General features: G+C 39.0%; 2 protein-coding genes across 2 annotated transcripts; one reads left to right on the top strand and one right to left on the bottom strand.

Moving 5' to 3' along the window:
- Positions 1-849: 849 nt before the first annotated feature.
- Positions 850-8,872, bottom strand: peak3 (PEAK family member 3). Its single transcript, XM_037769647.1, has 4 exons — positions 8,255-8,872; positions 6,499-6,647; positions 4,704-5,254; positions 850-3,167 (listed from the first exon to the last, which is right to left on the bottom strand). The coding sequence occupies exons 1-4, from the start codon at positions 8,317-8,319 to the stop codon at positions 2,103-2,105; spliced, it is 1,830 nt and encodes a 609-aa protein (XP_037625575.1). The 5' UTR covers positions 8,320-8,872; the 3' UTR covers positions 850-2,102.
- Positions 8,873-15,052: 6,180 nt separating this feature from the next.
- Positions 15,053-19,038, top strand: org (oogenesis-related gene). Its single transcript, XM_037768896.1, has 6 exons — positions 15,053-15,212; positions 15,299-15,352; positions 15,433-15,652; positions 18,278-18,435; positions 18,703-18,807; positions 18,906-19,038. The coding sequence occupies exons 1-6, from the start codon at positions 15,153-15,155 to the stop codon at positions 18,951-18,953; spliced, it is 645 nt and encodes a 214-aa protein (XP_037624824.1). The 5' UTR covers positions 15,053-15,152; the 3' UTR covers positions 18,954-19,038.
- Positions 19,039-20,482: the final 1,444 nt, after the last annotated feature.

Here is a 20,482-nt window from a genome sequence, read left to right as displayed (position 1 = left end):
GACATGACAGCCTGAAAGAGTTAAAGGAGTCAAAGGAACTATAGGGTGTTGTTACCAACCCTTTCCCTTAAAAGACCCCTTTTTCTATCATTGAGTAAACTGACAACCCTGAATAAGTGACATATTTTATGGATATTTCATATTATATTCAATGCATAACAATACCAGTACAGAACAACTAATAAACTGTACATTTAACCCAAATAGTGAATGCAAGAAGTTTGTCCAAAACAAGCAATTTGACTGAATTTTGAGCAGCTTATTTTCTAAGATGAATTTTCCTATTATTTTTAGGAACTTTTAATACATTTCTCTGTATTTTTATATATTTTTTTAACAATCCTACCTCCTTAAAAGGCTTGGACTCGGATGTGTTGTCTGACCACGTCTAAAGACAAAACGTGTTCACACCTGGTCCAAATGGCCACACTTAGTAGTATCTTAGAAGTATCTTTATGTCGCATAGAGTCCCTCTGGCTGCATTCATTGTTTTAAACTAATTTTTAGTAGTAAAAAAAAGCTTAAGAGAAGTCCATCTCTGGCTTTTGTTGCAGGAAACTGGATTATTTACACAATCAATGCATAACCTAGATAAGTTCATTTCAATCACAGTACATATATTACTTGCAAAACCCACCGGTTCCCAACCTGGGGGTCTCCAAAGCTTCACAAGGGTTGTGAGGCCTTCTTGATTTTAAGGGGTGCAAGACAACTTTAAAAATAAATAAATAAAAATTCAGTTGTGAAATAAATGGAATGGAACGGAGGAGGGAGACATCTAGTGGTTGAATGTTATCAATAGCAGCTTTAAGAATAATCATACTGAGGAGTCAGTGATGAGAAACAAGACAACTTTAGCACAATTATTTATATGGTGTGGTGTCTTAAAGCCCCTGAGAGCACAGAGAAATACAGAAATTTCATGAAATAACAAACTGTTAAAACTTTGGCAGAAAATAGTTTGTTCATGTACAATTGCATCACTTATAGTAAGTGGCTGATTGACAAAATACATTTTTAGGACCCTTAATGATTATTATTATTACAGCAACAAATATTCAAAGTGCAACATTTTGTTAGATCAATTTTACGTTATGAAGAGCAGTATATTATTGTAATAATTGTTTTTTTTAAAAAAGCAAGAAGGATGGAAATGGCATTGAGCCCAATCAAATGCACAATCTGAAGCCCCGTTTCCGCCACAGGAGCTTTCCCCCAGAACTAAGAACCTTTTGAGGAACTCATTGCATTTCGACCGCAGGGACCAGGGTCTAAATTAAGTTTCGGGGCCTTTTTACCCCCTAAAGAGGCCCTGGTCGGGGGTGTTGTACTTTCTGAAAGTACAGGAACTTTCGGGGCGAAGTTTGCAGAGATGACCGTCGCTGATCGGTCAAACACTCACACAGCGGCGCTGCTTCAACGGCTTCAACTCATGTACCGCTTCCTTCATAAACAAGGAAGTACTCTAGTATCGATTTAGAACGAGGGGAGAACATTTCTCTTTGTTTGATAACACTGAAAGTAAAGTTAGGCTCTGCTGTTGGCCTACCGACTTAAAAAAGACGGTTAGAAGAGAGACACGTAGCACGGTGGTGCTGTGAATGAGAGAAAGAAAAGTTATTTCTGATTGTTTCACGGCGGTTACATTATAAAGTACAAATAAATACAATCAAACACTCAACAAATGATTTACTGTGGAGACAGACGCTCTTAGTTTAATTTTTCTCCACTGTGTTCCATTCATTATATCCAACGAGAATCATATCAGTAAATATGCAGTAGTAAATATCGACGTCGCAGTGAGACGAAACCTAACGTTTATTTTTTTCCAACGTGTTTTTTAGATAAAACAGACACACTGAACTGCGGGCTGCAGACTGTGTTTACTGCTGTGATCACCAGCAGTCCTCGTCACATGTCATGTTGCTTTTTCATATATAAGATACAAGACTAATTTACCTAAACTTCGCAGGTCTTCAGACCGTGGTGGAAACGCACACAACAGTGGGCTGAAGGAACCTTTTTGTTCCGGGAACTTTTGGTGGAAACACAGCTTTAGTGTATTTTTGACCATAATACAGACCGACAGTTAACTTTTTACTTCAAGATGGACTGTCCATATTGAGAGCGAGCCATAGCTGACTGCTCATGCTCACAACTGTCTCAGGGTCTGTAAACGACAGGTATTGCAGGCCCATGCAGTCCTCCCAATCGAGAGCAGACTGATCCTGGATCAGCCCTCTCTCTGCCAGCTTCATCACCAGCAGGGCTCGCTTCACTGTCAGCCAGTTGTGCACAGCGGTGGTCATCGAGCCTCTGTGATTGAAGAGTGGGAAACGTGGCCCAAAGAGGAACACCTGGAGCATGGCCACCATGTCGGTCATCTGTGGCCCGTTGCTCTCAGTCTGCAGCGCAGAAGCCAGATAGAGAAGCCCCCTTCGGTATGAGGACTTGGAGCCCAGAGGTGTCACACTCTCTTGTGAGTGGAGGCAGTATTGAATTAGGGCTCCAATCTGGGATTTGATGTATGTGAGGGGGTGATGTACAGACAGAGCACATGATAGCGGGGTTAACACCACACGAGGGGAACCGTGTGTCCTCCATAACATCTGGATCTGTCCTTTTCTCTCTGTCTTTTCCCATTCCATTTCTTCTTTCCATCTGCTGGTGTTTGTTTCACAAGCATCATGTTCTAGCTTGTTTTCTTCATTCTCCTTGTTGGGCCACACTAAAAAGATCCCCAGAGGTCTGAGCTCAGCTGCAGTGGCACTGATGTTGTACAGATGTTGTGAACCTGTTAATATCTGCAGCAACAGAGCACACACCTGTCTGTCATAATCCAGACAATCTGTGCTCTGCAGCGAGATGCTCTCCTGGACAAAGTCCTCTAGGGTGGCGTGTGGCAGGTCTCTCTCAACACTCGCTGAAAGTCCCCTCTGGAGGAAAGACTGAACTGAGAACAGATTCATGTTCATATGAGCTGTGGTGAACTCAGTGCTGCCTCCTCCTGGTGGTTTAGCAGCAGTGCAGTCTTGAGTGTGCAATATGCTTGAGTCATCTCTCAGGGTGTTGCTTCCTTGGAAATGAGCAATAACATGTTGCACATTGACATGTGATGGCTGGTGTTTGGTGTGAGCTGAGGAAGTTCCGTCAGTCTGTTTGTGTACCTGGACAGAAAGACAGAAAACAGACACTCATGAGTGTTTCTGCAACTACGCTCACTTTGACTCTCCCAAATAAAAATATAGCTGCACAAAATGATATATAGTGGTTAAGATTTTAATCTGTAACATGTTGATTTTTTTTATAGTTTTCATCATTTGTTCTTATACTAAATGTCCTGACTGCAACATTACAATAATGTCCATATTTTATACATTTCTTTTTTTTAATTTCCATAATATTTTTAAGACAAATTTTAAATAAATTTGTTGTGCATCATTGTAAATATTGATATACATTTTTTTTTTTTTTTAAATAGGGGATTTCATGATTTTCTTAACAGCCTGAAAATGTAGACTTTAACCCTAGATGTCAGTCTTCATACACAAAAAAAATATAAAATATGTTATGTTTTTTACAAATATTGCAATCTAATGTCCTTACATTTTTGCTAATATTGCAGATAAATGGCAGCTAGTGAGGTTTACTACGTTAACTTTGACTCTTAGAATCTAATATACATGAATTCAACAGTAATATTAAGTAATTTTTTTAATGTAGTTTAAAATACACAATTACTAAGCTGTATGGTAAGGACACACAATAGATACTTGAGAAGAAAAGGTGATCTTAACCTTGTTTTTATTGATCTCGAGGGTCACCTATGTGGTTGGCCCAACCTGTCATCCGTGTGCTCACTTCTGTTTCCATGGAAACTAGATCTGTTTGGCTTTGTTTGTTTGGTTTAATCACCTCCGGGGCGCGACGCTGTGAGCGACCCGTGGCCTTCAACAGTGTGAGGGCTGCTTTGTTTGTGCACATGCCAACCAAAGACACATTTCTGTCTTTTGTACACGAAAAGCAGACCATAAAGTATTTTGTATTCTATTGAATAAATCTTTTACTATGGTATTTGTTCGGTGATGCAGCAAGGACTCAGAAGTGTGAGACAGGTGCATTTAGATGAAAAAAATCATATAAATGATTAGTAAACAAAAAAATATTTGAATATGGTGTAAAGTAATCTGTATATGAAATAACTATATTTGAAATGATGTCATATTATGATTGAATTAGCTCATTATACCTCTCTCAACTTTTATGTCAAGATGTGTAATAAACACTGTGTAGGCTATATATTTATCAAGCATTGCACTGCAAATGTGAACATAAATCCAAAATGTTATTGCTGGGACTTAAACATGTTTCAGTAACACCCTCATGCAGCTTAAGTCATAATAACCAAGAATGTGAACATGAAGAAAGATGTCTAGCCTGGTCTTCCTGTTGCAGTTGTGACACCTGATGTCAGTTTAGAGGAAGTGTTTCTGGTACCGCAAGTTGGTGTGACAGTTGCCAATCTCGATAAAGATCAGGTCTGTATTGTGTGCAAAGTGCATGTCACTTTGTCTGCCCACAATTTTGAAGGGCAACGTGTCTGCAAGTGAATATAGTGTAGTGGAACAGAACATTTTAATGCATCATGCATTATCACACAGAACATGCTGTAAACTAGGTGGAGTGAATAAAAGTAACATTACCCTTAAACCAAGCATCCTCCCTGGGAGCTTGGGGCTGTGCACGCTGTAGTAAACCGTGTCTCCGACCTGCTTTGGCTCGCTGCCCTCAAAGAGCAGGAAATCCTGAGGCTGGTATGAGCTGACGTCCCTCTCCGTGGCCTCTCCCTGCAGCAGGATCCCAGCCTCCACGCTCAGCGCCATGCTCCTCAGAAAGAGTAGATGTCGATGCTGGATCCCCTGAGAAACAACCCTCTGGTCGTCAAATCTGCTGAAGAGGTAGGGCAGATGTTCGTCTGGGGTGTCAAAGGTCAGCTGGGAGAAGGACAGTAAGGGGACGGAGCTCCCGCTGACTGGTTTAAACTCTTCTGTCTCCTCTTGGAAGCAGGTGTCGGGTATGGGTGCCAGCATGTACAGGGGGTTGTCAAAGTTTTGAGGGTGTCTTTGGAGTGGAGACAGGGGAGAGAGATGGGGCACATTGGTGCCAGGGAGGGAGAGGGTGCGAACTAACCTCTTCTTTGGAACAGGGGGCGGGGTATCATCGGAGAAAAATCTTACCTTGTGTCGGGAGGGATCTGAGCAACACAGTGAGAGAGATTTAGGTCAGACAGCAAGAGCAATGAACATGCAACAGTTTGGAGAGTCTGCATCCACAGTCGAGTTACACTTGTCTGTATGAATAGTCTGCAAGTGCACCCGATTCGACTGTAATCAGGCCATTAAATAGGCGTTAGCAGTCGCTATAAGCACCATATATGGATGTATATAGATGTGGGTCATTAGGGACCTACTTCACCTACTACGTTGTGAAAGTGAAACTTAAAAGCAACACATTCTAACATGTTGTAAAATTGAATAATATGTCACTTTTTGAATGCAAACAAAAAGGCTTCTTCAGGTTTACACAACAAAACTACAACTTCTTTAACTTTAGGAACAAAACCACAACTTCTTTAGGTTTAGACAACGAAACAACAACTTCTTTAACTTTAGGCAATACAACTAAAACTTCTTTAGGTTTAGACAACAAGACTACAACTTCTATAAGGTTTAGACAACAAAACAATATCTTCTTTAACTTTAGGCAATAAAACTACAAATGATTTAGGTTTAGGCAACAAAACTACAACTTCTTTAGGTTTTGGCAAAAATAAAACCTGAGTTAAGTTGTGGGAAAAACATTGTTTTTTGGGTTAAAATAATTACGAACACAGAGACAACTACCCATTGTTGGTTTCACACAGGATGTGAACTCCGGTCTCCTGTGTTTTGTGTCCCATCCATCGTCCCTGACCTCTTATCCTTATGGAGTTTCACGCTGCCTATACTACAGCGCCTGACTTACGCTTCTGCTCCTGTCATAATTACTACGGTCGCTAGAGGTCTCTGTCGTCTTCTTTCATACCTTTTTTCAGTGATCTACCATGAGAATAGATGATAAAACCTACTAGTGGGTGTAGTAGGCCCCTATTGATCCACATCTATGGGGCTTATAGCGACTGATAACGCCTATTTATTAGACAGTCTCATCGGCTGGCAAGTCATTGTCATCTGCCTGTTATGGAAAGTAAGAGTTTCAGATGGTTACTTCCTCTCTTTCGGTTCTCACAAGAAAGACGAACTGAGAAGACTGAACCACACATTATTGTAAGGTATGTCTCTTTCCATCACACTGAGCTGTATATACATCAGTGATGTTTCCAGAATTGGGGAACTACACAACAGTAAATAATGCAGAAAGTTACATGACATTCGTGACATTTAGATCATGTGAGTAGTTTCGCTCACCTAAACTCACTTCATCATTCTGTGAACCTACCGTAGCGCTGGTGTATGGGGCACTGGGCTGCGTGACAATCAGTGGGTTCGAAGACGTCGTTGTGTACGTAGTTTGGATGCTGTAGTCCGACAGGGCTGCTGAGCATCACACAGTCAGACTCCATACTGGAGCATCTGGAGGAAAGACTCCTGTAGAAGAAGAAGATACACAGAATAACAAACACCATTTAAGTGCAGGGTTCTTGACATGACCAGGGTCATTCCTGTTATGCAACATCAGCCTCATGAAATAATATGGATTTTTCTTTTCTTTTTTTAGCATTATGTAAGAATAGTGACACGTTCAACTGTCAGGAAAACATATTGACCAATCTCAGGCACTCCAATAATAATCCTTATGGGTAGACTGGTTTATACTGGTCTATAGACCTAACAAGGTGGAACATTTTGAGCTAAGTCAGCCATAGCTCTGTGAGTGATCCAGGTTTATCTAGCTAACCTTCTACACATAAACAGAGCTTTTATAACTATATCAAATGTTTTCAAAATGTTTTTGATCGGACCAACTTTCTTCATAATTTAGCCGAACAGGGTGGAACTTTAAGAGTGTGACAAACCGATTAACATCATGAAACATGAAGTAAAAGTTTATGCTCATCCTACTTTACTCCTTCGAGTTCTCTCCCCAAAACATTATTATCACTTCTTGAAATGTTCTTAATGGAACTGTAGTCTTTCTGTTTTTTTGGAGGGGGAGAACTACTAACTAACAGGGTGGAAAATGACTTCAGGGACAACGCAACTTATGATTTTTAGGTTATAGTGGGCTCAGTTTTAAAGCTACAGTGAAGATACTGGCATCATATGAAACTAGAAAAACCCAAGGAATCCATTGGTACCAACCTTGTCATACTAGCTTGTTGAGAAGGAGTTAAATAGTTAAATAACACTCCAAACTTACACTAAATTTTGGCGAAGAAAAATTTGCATAGCCATTTTCAAAGGGGTCCCTTGACCTCTGACCTCAAGATATGTGTACCAGTGAGGGTTTCTGGACAATATTTGTTATTGTTTTGTGTTGTTAATTGATTTCCAGTAGTAAATATATACATACATTTGCATAAAGCAAACATATATGGTACATTTTGAACAGACAAAAAATGTATGATTATATATATATATATATATATATATATATATATATATATATAAATATATATATATATATAATATATATATATATATAAATATATATATATATATTATATTATATTAATCACATTATTTATCTATATCTATATAGATATATATCTATTATATGATGTTTTAACATGGCAACAAGTTAATTAAAGAATATTTTGCGCATTTTATAATTTTATGGCTTATAGTTCTTGTAGAAGTTGATTATTTTGCACTAGAGACATGGTAAAATCAAGCACAAGTACCACAAAAGTTGTTTTAAAAAAAAAAAAAGCATTTTTAATGTGCATTATTTTTTGTTTATGTTATAAAGAAGACCTTAATCTACAATTTAAGCCATTTGTTATTAATATTTGACATGTTTTAAAGAAAATATGAGGAAGCAATTCATGGGGACAGAAATGTTGCTGCATAATAGGAATGACCCACCAAATAAATTATATTTACATGAAATATCTGTGCAATCTACTTTTATCCCAATTAAGTAAGATCTTTTAATGAGGTTTATGTGATTATGAATTAGACCTAATTTAAACCCAATAAGAGAATCTGTAGAATAATCATGAACTTCTGAAGAGACAGTTTGTTGGTCTTACCTGTGCTGTTTGACAGGCAGCGCTGGTGGCTGTTCCTCCGCTCCGCTGCCAGGACCAGACGCCATCAGGAACCTACAAAGTTATAGCCTGTTCCTCGTCCTCTCTAACAGTTCACTGCTGCCACTGAACACAGTGTGTGTGCAGTTTACAGGTGGCTCACTCAGTGCCTCTCTGACATACTTCCCGTTTAGCTCAGTAACTCCCTCAGTCTCTTTTTCTCTGTGTCTTTCGCTCTCGTCTGTGCATGTTTTAAAGTGAATTTTCTGCTCTTGATATCTTTTGCATTAATCAGCCTGAGCTTGAGGTTGGAACCGGAAAAGTGGTGTCTGTTCTGAGGGTAAAACATTTCTCTGAGCTAACCTCAACTTTGACAGAACGGGGAAGAGCAGCTACAGCAAAGCCTCTTCATTTTGCACTCTCTTACTCAGTTGATCTACATTCGCCATGTGTAGCCTCAGCATGAACTTCTCTCTCTTTTTGGATGATGCAGTTTGAGCCTTCACACATGCAATGCCCTCTGCAGGGCTCGATGCTCTCACGTAGGAGTGTTTGCTTTCACTGACTTTAGAGGAAAGGTTCCATATTTAAGCAGATAAATACTGAGATGAGTTAACAAGTCAATATCTTGCACAACTGGGGGATTTTAGACAAATATTTATAGTTTCATTTAGTGAATGTAAATTATGTATGTCATGTAAATGATGACATATAAGGAACACTTCTTTTAGGAAGCATTACTATGAAAAATATCAAAGCCATCTGCTTGTGAGGGAAGCTGTGCAGTGCATTTTTTAAGTTAGTAACACAAAGAAACACTTCATCGATCTCTGCATAGAGAGCTCTTTTGCTCAGGTCAGAGGTCAGTCTTGCTGATGAAAATAGTTTTGATGGCAAAAAGTCATAATAATACAATTATTTATTTATTTATTTTTGCATTTATTTTTTATTTATCTTATATTTATTTTTTATAAAAAAATAAAAGGGGCAATTAAAGAGAAGAGTAAATAAATAAGGGAATTAATACAAACATAAATAAATAAAGAAGCAAATTAAAACAGAAATATAAATTTATGTCACATTTTAGCAATTAATAAATGGCTACATTTATTTTTAATATTATGTTTGCCACATTTCATGATATATTTATTTATTGAGTATTTTTTTATTTGTTCATTCATTTTTTATTTTGGCAGGTTTATACCTCAATATTTGGTCATAAATCAAAATAAAGTGTTTGACAAATTGAAATTTTGACTTGATGATGGCGGATGGAAATCTATCTAATAGACAAATAAAAATGTGCACCTCTCGAGCTGCTGCTAGCATGGCTAAACATGCTGCCATAAATGGTGAATATGTGGAGAAATACAGCCTACGAAGCATCTTGAAATAATTAGGAGCATTAATATTCATAATCAACAAAGAAATCAGGTCTCACATCATAATGTGACAGTGTGAGAAAAGCCTTATACATAAGTATAAACCACTGACAATAAGTGACCCAATTTCAGATATCCTGATAGATGCAGTGACACCTGTGTGATGTCAGTGATACATAGAAAACAATTATATAATATTCTTATGTATGAGTGCTGTCATTATTTGTGCTGTTGTGTTACCTAGAGTCTATTATTGAGGCGGAGCATGCACTGCTGAAGTACTTGCATCCCAGAATGACTCACACATCATCTCTGTTAAACGGATGTCACACTATCAGTTCTGCTATATTTACACCACAACAGTCACCGTTTCATTGAAAAACATGATGACAATGTGTAAACACGTTGTGACTGACAATGATGTGAACCCCAGTGTATTACCAAATCTAAAAACTGCCTAATAAGGAGCTTTTGTCATAGAAAATCTGCTTCTTCAGGTGTAATGCTTCTCCCTATATGAATCAAAAAGAATCTGATTCATGTGAAAGGGATGTTAAGCACTTGATGGACAAATGTTTTACAGGGGAGAAAAGACAAACTGGTGATGTTCATCAAGCAAACATGTCAAATTCAAAATATGAAGAAGCCAATCATTGCTTTTGAGTTCTCTGTCAATATAACAAGAGAGAGCTACTATGACTACCGGACGCCAGTAAAATGCCTGCCTAAAAAGTGCCGTAAAAAAGTAAAAAAAGTCAAACAAAACTATGTATATTCTATTGCCACATTCTACTAAAATGGCCTGTGTTGAACAATAAAATATTATATAAAATATAATAAGCATTTCCGTCCAAAGTAGCGGCAACGGCTGTTGTAAAAAAATAAATAAAACAAAGTTTTGTCTATTTGCTTCTATGCTCTTTGCTTCTGTTGCTCCCTTTGCACTCAGCGGCTCACGTTGCCGCAGTCTTGGAAAGGGAGGAGTGAGCGGAAGGGTACTCAGTTGGTTGTAATCTGCAACCACCACTAGGTGCTGCCAAATCCTACACACTGCACCTTTAAGCGGCGCTGGATTATGTGTGTTACAATATTAACATTATATAAATATTCCATTTTTTTTTTAAATATCACGGTTATCGTCAATACCGGCATATTGCGACACCCCTAATCTATATACTGTGCATCAATTAGTCAACAGAGGTAGGTTGAGGTTGCCAGTTTATTGGAATAAATCCTACCATCATCATGAAGGTTTGGTATTTTGTATTTTGTTCACCCAATTTATATCATTGGGTTAGGGTCACTGACAGTAACTTAAATACTATAAAACACTTCTCAGTATAACTCAATATAGTTAAATACATTTTAATGGATCAAAATTACAAAACTAGATTTTTCTCTCTCTTTTTAAAGAATGCTGTTAGTGCTTTAAATGAGAGCGGAAACCCTTATTTGGCTTAAAGCATTCATGTAAATGGACTTATGTCATGCACATAAACAAACATGGCGAGTGATTATAAATTCAGACCACCTTATATCATCTATTCTTGTGTTCAGGGCCTCATTCTTGTGTTTTCATCACCCTCCACTTAGAGCCGAGCACTCTGCATTATAATGATATTCACACACTAAATATCAGTGTGTGGGAGTGTTGAGGTAGGCGGCTACGAAGAGGATGTATTAGCCGACCATCATTAAGGGGCCTCTCCACTGCAGCTCTTCATATGCTAAGGAGCAACAACTGCTCGGTTTCTCTGCCTTGAGGGGCGAATCAGCACACATTCATGCAAGTTTACAGTTCCGACTAACTGCGGAAACTCTACAGACGTATATTCAACGAGGGGCTGAATAGGAGCAGACGGCTCGAGAGTGAGTGACATTTAAGATCCTGAAAGCGGTGGAGGAATTCATTAACCTTAAACCTTATGGCTGATAGGAAGTATTCACTCTCTGCCTGTTATGAGAATCTTAAAGGTGACCCTCCGTGCTCCTCAACAGAGTTGCAAAACAAACTTCTGGTAGACAAGAAACAACAACTTTGAAATAACATAAGACTGTGAAAGACTCAAACTAGGGCTGTCAAAGGTAACAAGATGATAACGTATTAACGCAAAATTGTTTTAACGCCACTAATTTCTTTAACGCATAAACGCAATTCGATCTGTCGGTGGTTGTTGTGGGCTCAGTTTTAAAGCTAGAGAGGAGATCCTGGCATCATATGAAACTAAAAACCTAAGGAACCCATTGGTACCAACAATGTCATACTAGCATGTCGCGAAAGAGGCTAAATAACGCTCCAAACTTACGCAACATTTTGGCGAGGAAAAACGGTCATAGCCGTTTTCAAAGGGGTTCCTTGACCTCTGACCTCAAGATATGTGAATGAAAATGGGTTTTATTGGTACCCACGAGTCTCCCCTTTACAGACATGCCCACTTTATGATAATCACATGCAGTTTGGGGCAACTCATAGTCAAGTCAGCACACTGACACACTGACAGCTGTTGCTGCCTGTTGGGCTTGATTTTGCCATGTTATAATTGGAGCATATTTTTTATGCTAAATGCAGTACCTGTGAGGGTTTCTGGACAATATCTGTCATTGTTTTGTGTTGTTAATTGATTTCTAATAATAAATATATACATATATTTGCATAAAGCAGCATACTTGCCCACTCCCATGTTGATAAGAGTATTAAATACTTGACAAATCTCCCTTTAAGGTACATTTTGAACAGATAAAAAATGTGCAATTAATTTGTGATTACTCATGATTAAACATTTTAATGGATTGACAGCCCTAGCTCAAACATAACACACACAACATCGCAGCAGTCTGTTGAAGTTGGTTTATTTTTTTAAAGTGACAATTGGTACATTTTTCATGATTTTCACAGCTTAATCAAAGTGACATTTTTGTCTACTGACACAAGACAAAAACTTTGTATTTCATAAGAAAATTGATGGGAAATTTTACATGAATAAATGCACAATGTAAAGTTAAGTTGTATTAAAGCACGTGGCATTGTTACAAATCAGTCCCATGATTTCATTCCTAATGGCGGGAGGTGAATTGTTTCCTTATGACCTCGTAGAAGCGGCGTTTGCGTTTGCCGTCTGGGTGTTTCGGCGTAGAAGAGGATGAAACTGTAGCGTTGATGGAGGAGGCAGAAGAAGCTTCTATCTCTCCCTTTACTGATTCTTTATTCTGTGAGTCTGTTAAGTCTTTAGATGCCATCTTCTTGTCTCCTGACAGGTGAGAGGAGCTGCCTTTGTTGTCTACTGTCCTCGTCACTGGACAGGATGCAGTCTCCTCATCCTTGTTTGAGCGCCGTAGCCCAGCTTGGCAGAGAAGAGCCTCCTCGCTGGCCATCTGTGGGCTCTGGCTCAAGGTGACGAAGCCGTACGGGGTGGTGACTTTGGTTAGGTGAGGCAGGGAGAGGGCGGCTCTGCTGGCGGGGTCCATGCAGTGCTGGGCCTCGGCGTCGGAGCAGGGATAGGACACCTCCCTCTGAAGAAGAGGTCTCCTCTGGGTGAAGGGGTCAGAGACACTGCGCTCAGCTCTGCGGTCTGACAGACCCAAACTGAATCCTGAGGATGATGAGGATGATGAGAGCGTGGAGTAAGCCGCCAGCGAGGCAGATAAAGATGACTCAGTCCCAGAACTCCCGACATCTGACTCTGCATCCTCTGTCTCTTTGTCCAGTGATCTTAAGCTGTTCTGCACAGACAGACTTGGTATAGTGAACTGTGGGATGCTGTCAGGTGTCAGGATATTTGGATAAACGCTCTCCCGGCTTGTCTGGAAGTCTGATCCAAAAGAGCACCCGAGGGACTTTGCACTGCTGGTGGCCCACAAGAGTGCACGGATCCCTGCGCTGCTGTGTCTGCGTGATGTAGAGAAATCATCTTTGGTTCCACTGCAAATAGCTCCGATGCTGAACGTCCTTGTGACTGTGTCCTTCTCCATCACTGTCTTTTAGTTGTAGATGGCAAGAGGACGGATGACAAGCAGCTTTTATACGTCCCTACTTCCCACAGTGACATCAACAGATACGTAAATGTGACGAAAGCCAGAGGCGGAAATGGTTCCCAATTAGGGAGCTCGTCAAGTATGGAGGCATAATGATGGACCTCTCTCTTAATAAACCTCTTCATATGCTAAGGGGCAGGCAGAGATGCAGCATCTCCCTGCGTCATGCCGCAACATGTTGCTAATTTTAGGGAACTAACCATTTAACTTAATGGTTTCGGATATATAGTATGTTAGTATGTTAGTATGTTTGCGGTTGCAGTAAGGCTGCAACTATTGACTATTTTCATTAATGATGAATCTGCTGATTTACTATTCATTTACAGTCACATAAGACTGTTTTTTTGTATGTTCTGTTTGTTTTATTTTTGTTTGTATTATGGGGAATTCAGTGCTGTTTCTGTTTTGTCTGTATTATATCTATATGGTGTAAAATAATTAAAAAAAATAAATAATTAATAAAATAAGATAACACACTACCTTAAATTACATAACATTATGCCAATAATATTTGACTAACCTATAACTCTTAAGGATTGCCATTTAAGAAGGATATTCAAATTTAGTAGCCTAATGGCTTAATAAATATTATATTCTATTGTCATATTCTACTAATTCTACCATTCTGAACTTTAGTCTATTTAAAAAAAAAAAACTATCTCAGTTCTTATTCTGCATTATATTCAATATTTGACATTTCTTAATATCTATATCTCCTACATTTTATTATCGAGCACTATATGACTTTTTGCACTATATTCACTTTTTTAATAGTCCTGTATCTCAGCTGTTACTCTGCACTATATTCATTGTTAACAGTTTTCTTCATCTGCTGGTATTTTTATATCTGGTATATTTTGTATACTCTGTACCTTGTACTAGTAACTTGTGCCTTTTTACTAACATGTTTTGCACTATGGAACTGTGATGCTGGAAACTTGAATTTCCCTCGGGATCAATAAAGTTACTATCTATCTATCTATCTATCTATCTGTCTGTCTATCTATCTATCTATCTATCTATCTATCTATCTATCTATATATATCTATATATCTATCTATCTATCTATCTATCTATCTATCTGTATGTCTGTCTATCTATCTATATATCTATCTGTCTATCTATCTGTCTGTCTGTCTATCTATCTGTCTGTCTGTCTGTCTATCTATCTATCTATCTATCTATTACAAATAAAATAAGCGTTTTCAGTCCAAAATGGCGGCAGCCGCCCTTGTCAAAAAAACACCTGAGTTTCGCCTCTTCCAAACTGGTCACGTGACCTCCATCTCGCGGCGTTTTGCAGGTTTAATTGACGGGATTCGTTCATTGGTCCGCTCTGATTGCAGCCAGGTGCATTCGTCCCTGTTGATTGGCTAAACAGGTGCAACTTCAGGGTACATTTCACCCTCCAGAACCAGCACACACACAGAGAGACAGACTGCAGTCCTTCAGCTCCTCTTCCTCACCTCAGATCCACCAGCAGCAGGATGACTTGTGAGATCCAGAGAGACTCCGTGGAGCTACTGGAGCAGCCCGAAAACACTGAGGTAAAGGTGGACGAATCAAAGCTGTAGTCTGTAGCTGGTTAGACTACAGGTTGTGGTAGTTCTCACGTGTCTTGTCTGCTCTGTAGGAGGAGCTGGTTGTGAGGAGAGGCGGCGTGTTCTGGCTCTTCAGCCTCGTGGTACGACCAGCTTGTTTACTAACGAACCTGTTTAGAGCTTTTACAGACAAACCTTTAAAGTGGCTTGTCTCACTTCACAGGGCCGCACATACCGCGGGTTCTGGTGGGTGTTGGGTTACCGGCAGCAGGAGAAAGCAGCAGCAGCCGTCGGTCCGTCGTCCTCCAGTCCAGCCCGGCAGAGCCTCGCCGGACGGAAGCGCCTCCACCGGGTCACCAGAGTCCTGCTCTCCATCCTGCCCCGCTGGATGCAGGGCGCTCTGGGCTACCCGGTGTCCAGCAGCATCGGCCGCACACTCTCTCCAGGTGAGGCAGCTGATGGTGGATATTTATGATTTTCATTAAGTTTAACACTTTTATTTTATTTTTTCCATTTTGTTTTTCCTTTTATTTGGTTTTATTCAGACATTTGCAAAAACACTTAATTAGATACTACTACTACTAATAATAATAATAATAATAAAAAAAATTAAATGAAAGGAGTGAGTTTGGGGAAATATACTTTTTCCACTCCTTCCAAATTTCCTCAAATTTAGTTTCTTGAAGCCTCATTGAGAAAGGAATTCTTTCCATTAAAAAGATTTCATAAATTACATCATACCAGTTCTCTAATGATGGGGTATCTGGTTTAAGCCATTTCTTAGTAATTGCTTTCCAAATAAGTATTTTGTTTTAATATTTGTAGATGTTGAAAGTAGAAGACCCAACAGGAGTTTGTCCCACTTAAAAACTGTTTGTACCAAATATAGTAACTAATTCTGTGTAAATCTTACACCAAAAGGACTTTAGTTTTGGACAGGCCCAAAACAGGTGATGGTGGTTAGCTACCTGGGAGCCACAGTTCCTCCAGCAGCTGGAAGAGCCTGAATGATGAGACTTCTGAACAGGTGTAATAAAAAATCTACTAACAGTCTTCCAGGTTGAGCTCGATATCTTCCATTGAAATTCACAATATTGTAACCAACTTCTTCTGGAATGCAGCTTTTAGTTTTGTTCCCATTTTTGTGGTACTTGCTATTTCGGCCTCCTGAAGTCCTCTATATATTCTTGAAATTACGTTAAGCCCCAAATCTGTTTTATAGGCACTTATAAAAACTTTCAATAGGTTGTTTTTGAATGCCTTGTGACTCTCTAACATAGAACTGTTTATGTGATGGCGTACCTAAAGAAATCTAAAAGAGTCGCTATTATTTAACCCATATAGTCTTTTCAATGTCTGAAATTCAGTCAATGTCCCCTTGTTGAAAAAGGTACAGTATGAGGATGGGCCTCGATTAGCCCAACCCTTATAGCTTGCATCCAATTTAGAGTAACACTTTTCAATATTATTTTACATGTGTGGTTTCTCCATCAGGGGCCTGTAATATGAGCGACCAGTCATGTGTTTACAGCACATGAAACTGATTTCAGAGGATATGTTGAGTGATCCCTAACTTATCCAACACTTATGCATTTCAGATATCAATTGATCTATTCTGATAATTTATATCAGTTTTAGTGGACAAAACAACCCATTAAAGATGTTGCAATGGATATTTATGTCACTTTAGAGTGAACACTTTAATTCTTAAGGTTATTAGAAGATGTAAATGGTTGAATAGAAACCAAAGGATTTGCAACAAATGTAATGCCAGTTATTTGGGAGACGAGTATCATATTAGAATGTAAATCTAACTATAGAGGTATTTGCCAAAATATTATTTAAATCATCCATTTGTTTAAAGGGACTGACTGTAACCTCTTACACGTATAAATCAATCTGGGTCGGTGTCCCATGTGCGCTCTCGTGTGGCTACGCTGTTCAGACTCCAACACAAACTACACGGAAGCACCAAAACCGCAAAGTTATATCTAGTGAAGCCCGTCTTGCAAAACGGTGTTGGACGCGGGGGACACCGTAGCTTTGGTCTCCAGGGCCGGAGTCTCTGCTGTACTCTGCTGCCTGCTTGCCTTCACTCACACACCGCGCTCGTTCTCACTATTTCACTACACACTACAGAAGAGTTTAGCTCTGAGAATATCTAGTGAATGTACAGTGGACGTTTGTGCAGAAATAAATACTGCAGCTCCTCCAGACCAAACGAGGTTTCCCGTGTCTTGTGAAGTGACGGGGCTCCGCAGCGAGAAACGTTATCATCTCTGACCAAAACTCCAGTGTCTCCCCTGTTCCCTCCGGCCGCGGTCAGGAGGCTAAAGTAGGAAAAGCCAACATTAGGATCATCATTGATTCATGGAGAGACATTCATCTGGTCAGCTAACATTACTGCCAAGCAGGTGAAATATAGAGTGATATTGTGCTTTTAGCTGACGTGTGTCGCCTCACTGTTTTGCGCTATGCTCGTTCATGTCTATGTAGCGCGAGCAACAGGACGCAGACTTTCGTTGACTTAACGGCAACAGGTGTCGCTGTTGACGAGCATTTCTGATTCTTACAAACAGTCCCTTAAGTTAATTTTGTTACTGCAATCACATAAGACAAAAGTTATTTGTAAACTAGGTGCCTTTTTTGAAGAATGTTCTTCCTTTGTTTAAGTAACATATGTTATACTTTAGCTATGCCGTGTGCCATTGTTTTGTTATACTTTGTTCTCCATACTATGTGATCTTGGTCCTGAGCCACATGACTAAATGAAATGAGAGAATTTAAGGCTTTTGAAAATGATGCTTACTTGTAGCACTAATTAAGATAGTCTAGGTGAGGCTGATCATCAGTTTCTGACTGGGGAAAACACACCACTTCATTTGTTAACAAATCTTTCAACTAGGTTTCTGTTACTAAGCAGGGCCAAAACATACCTTGTTCAAGGTATCCAACTCCACTGTAACAGTGCATAGCAGTAGTTTTGCAGTAGAAGTATGATTTACGTTTTTCGAAAGGTATGAAATATTGTAGAGTCCTAATTTCTAAAAAATGAGCTTGTTTCCAAACAGAAATCCAAGTCTCTCCTACTAAACCTTGTGGAAAGGGCAGCAAGCGAAAGCAGGATGAGTTGGATGAGGAGGATGACGAGCAGAATCAGACCTGGGTGGAGGCGCTCCATCAGGAGCTCGTTGACGACGAAGGCCTCGAGGAAGATCCTAACTATGAGGTTGGTGCTCGGGTTTGAGGCAGCAAAATACCTCAAAGACATATGCTGTTTGGTGAAGATGTTGTCTCTAATCTGAAGGGACATGGAGGTATATCAGGGTTTTTATTCTCTACATTACCACATGTTCAGTTTCGAGTGGTAATGTGTTCACACTTAAAAAATACTGAACACCTGCAATAATGCAATAAATCTTCTACTAAACTATTTAAACTCCTTTTGACACAACATGATGGCGCTGTCGTTATCCTAATGCTGACCGTCTCTCAGCCCAGTACCATAGAGACTGAGAGTGAAGAGTACCGCTCGCACAACAGCACAGAAAGCGACATTGAGGTTGAGGAGAAAGGCGTGGTCATTGAGGACGTGAACACGGTAAGATCCATGAAGGTGCAAAGTTTAAGAAAAACAAAACGTGTGAATAATGTGGAGATGAGTGATGCACTTAACTTGACTTTGTTTTGTGTTTACAGAGTGTTGAGATGTCCTCTCCATCTGAAGTCTGTAGCCTGGCTGTTTAATGTGTCATATTGACAAAATGATGTATTGTTCCAGTGTTTTTGTATGTTTATATATTAATTCAATAAAACTGTCCTTTTGCCTTGACATTGCTGTGTTCTCCCACTAGATGGCAGTACAGATTTTTCTATTTCACAACTGAGCAGACTCAAAGTGTGAGGAAATTAATGTTAATACCATTATTAGTATTTCATAGGTTTGTTTGAATGCAGCTGGTGCTAGTTCATTTTTAAAATGTTTGGTATTGCAGTATTTCTCAAATTATTCAACTTTGTGGTTCTAAAATGTTTAGTGGGTTTCTGGAACCATCTAATTTGACTACAGGAATAATATAATACATGTTCACCTAATAATTGCTCTGCATTTGTTCCATTAAACTTGAGATTTTTTTTTTATTTTCACCAGTGTGTTTATGCTACCTGCATTAGGCAGATTACAGCTGTGCATATGACCACTGCCACGAAGCATCTAAAAACAACCCTACACTATAAGCGTGGAAGTCTTCAGCACACAAAGCGCACACATCCTCATTAAGCTAAATGTCTAAATAGTCACATCTGAAGTTTTTAAGATGCAGACTTTCAACCACTATTTGGCTCTAATGAATACAATTTACTGGAGCAAATAAACTCCCTACTGAAGGCTAACAAAATATAAGGTCACAAAGTTGCTTCTCGTACAATAAGTTGGCTGTTCAGAACAGCATTTAAGTATGTGTCCATTTTGAAGTCTAGTTCAGACCAAAGAAGCCATAATGAGACTGATGTAGAGTCAATGTGTGCTAAAAACTGACTAAAATAAAAGTGTGAGACAGGTTTAGGAGTTAATCATCAGAGGAGAATTGCTTCTGATGTACACAAATCCTTAAACTCTCCAAATGACGCAGACCTCATTCACATTTGTCCAACAGTGTCTCATTTTGTAGTCTGATGTGCCAACAAAACATCAGCTTGTCTTTTAATGATCGTGTATTTGGCCTCAGAGAGCAGCGTTACATTCAACTATAATATGTGATAGTTTTTGAATATAATCTTTTACATTTTCATCCCTAATGCAAATATATAAGCATATATTATGTAGGGGTGATGGTGGATATGGACCAAGGTTAGAATAGTTTTGAATTTTCTATTTTTATTCTAGTTTAGTTGGTTTTCAGTGTTTGCTAGTTTTAGTTTAGTTTATTTTTTTCAGAAATTATTAGTTTTTATGTTTAGTTTTACAGTAGTTTTTGTTCGGGCCAGGTATGTCTCAGAAGTAGCTACAGGAATGGCCTTAATGTTTAGTCTTTGCACTATGTCAGTGTCCGATGTGAAGCAATTGCGTCATAGCGCCATCTCCTTGAAGGTCAAGTCCGTTCAGTTTCTGGGGTTCAATGTCACAGGAGTTTTTTTCTGTAGTGATATGTTATAGCTATAAATTTAAAACTGAAATGAATTTTTGATTCATTTTTATTTTATTTGTATTCGTTTTGAACCAGGCAATATTGTTTCAGTTTAGTTTTTCTTAAAGAATATAGTTTTTATTTAGTTTC

Source organism: Sebastes umbrosus, chromosome 5 (assembly GCF_015220745.1).
Source record: "Sebastes umbrosus isolate fSebUmb1 chromosome 5, fSebUmb1.pri, whole genome shotgun sequence".
In the NCBI taxonomy this organism is placed as follows: domain Eukaryota; kingdom Metazoa; phylum Chordata; class Actinopteri; order Perciformes; family Sebastidae; genus Sebastes; species Sebastes umbrosus.
Note: the sequence above shows the minus strand (reverse complement) of the source record. Positions and strands in the feature narration are given on the sequence as shown.

What these genes read in the sequence shown, in the direction of transcription:
- peak3 (XM_037769647.1), bottom strand. Translation starts at nt 8,319, where the DNA reads ATGGCGTCTGGTCCTGGCAGCGGAGCGGAGGAACAGCCACCAGCGCTG. An exon ending in CCCCATACACCAGCGCTACG is followed by an intron (nt 5,255 to 6,498) that starts GTAGGTTCACAG and finishes TGTGTTGCTCAG; the next exon opens with ATCCCTCCCGACACAAGGTA. An exon ending in GGAGGATGCTTGGTTTAAGG is followed by an intron (nt 3,168 to 4,703) that starts GTAATGTTACTT and finishes CTTTCTGTCCAG; the next exon opens with GTACACAAACAGACTGACGG.
- org (XM_037768896.1), top strand. Translation starts at nt 15,153, where the DNA reads ATGACTTGTGAGATCCAGAGAGACTCCGTGGAGCTACTGGAGCAGCCC. An exon ending in AGCAGCCCGAAAACACTGAG is followed by an intron (nt 15,213 to 15,298) that starts GTAAAGGTGGAC and finishes TCTGCTCTGTAG; the next exon opens with GAGGAGCTGGTTGTGAGGAG. An exon ending in GGCTCTTCAGCCTCGTGGTA is followed by an intron (nt 15,353 to 15,432) that starts CGACCAGCTTGT and finishes ACTTCACAGGGC; the next exon opens with CGCACATACCGCGGGTTCTG.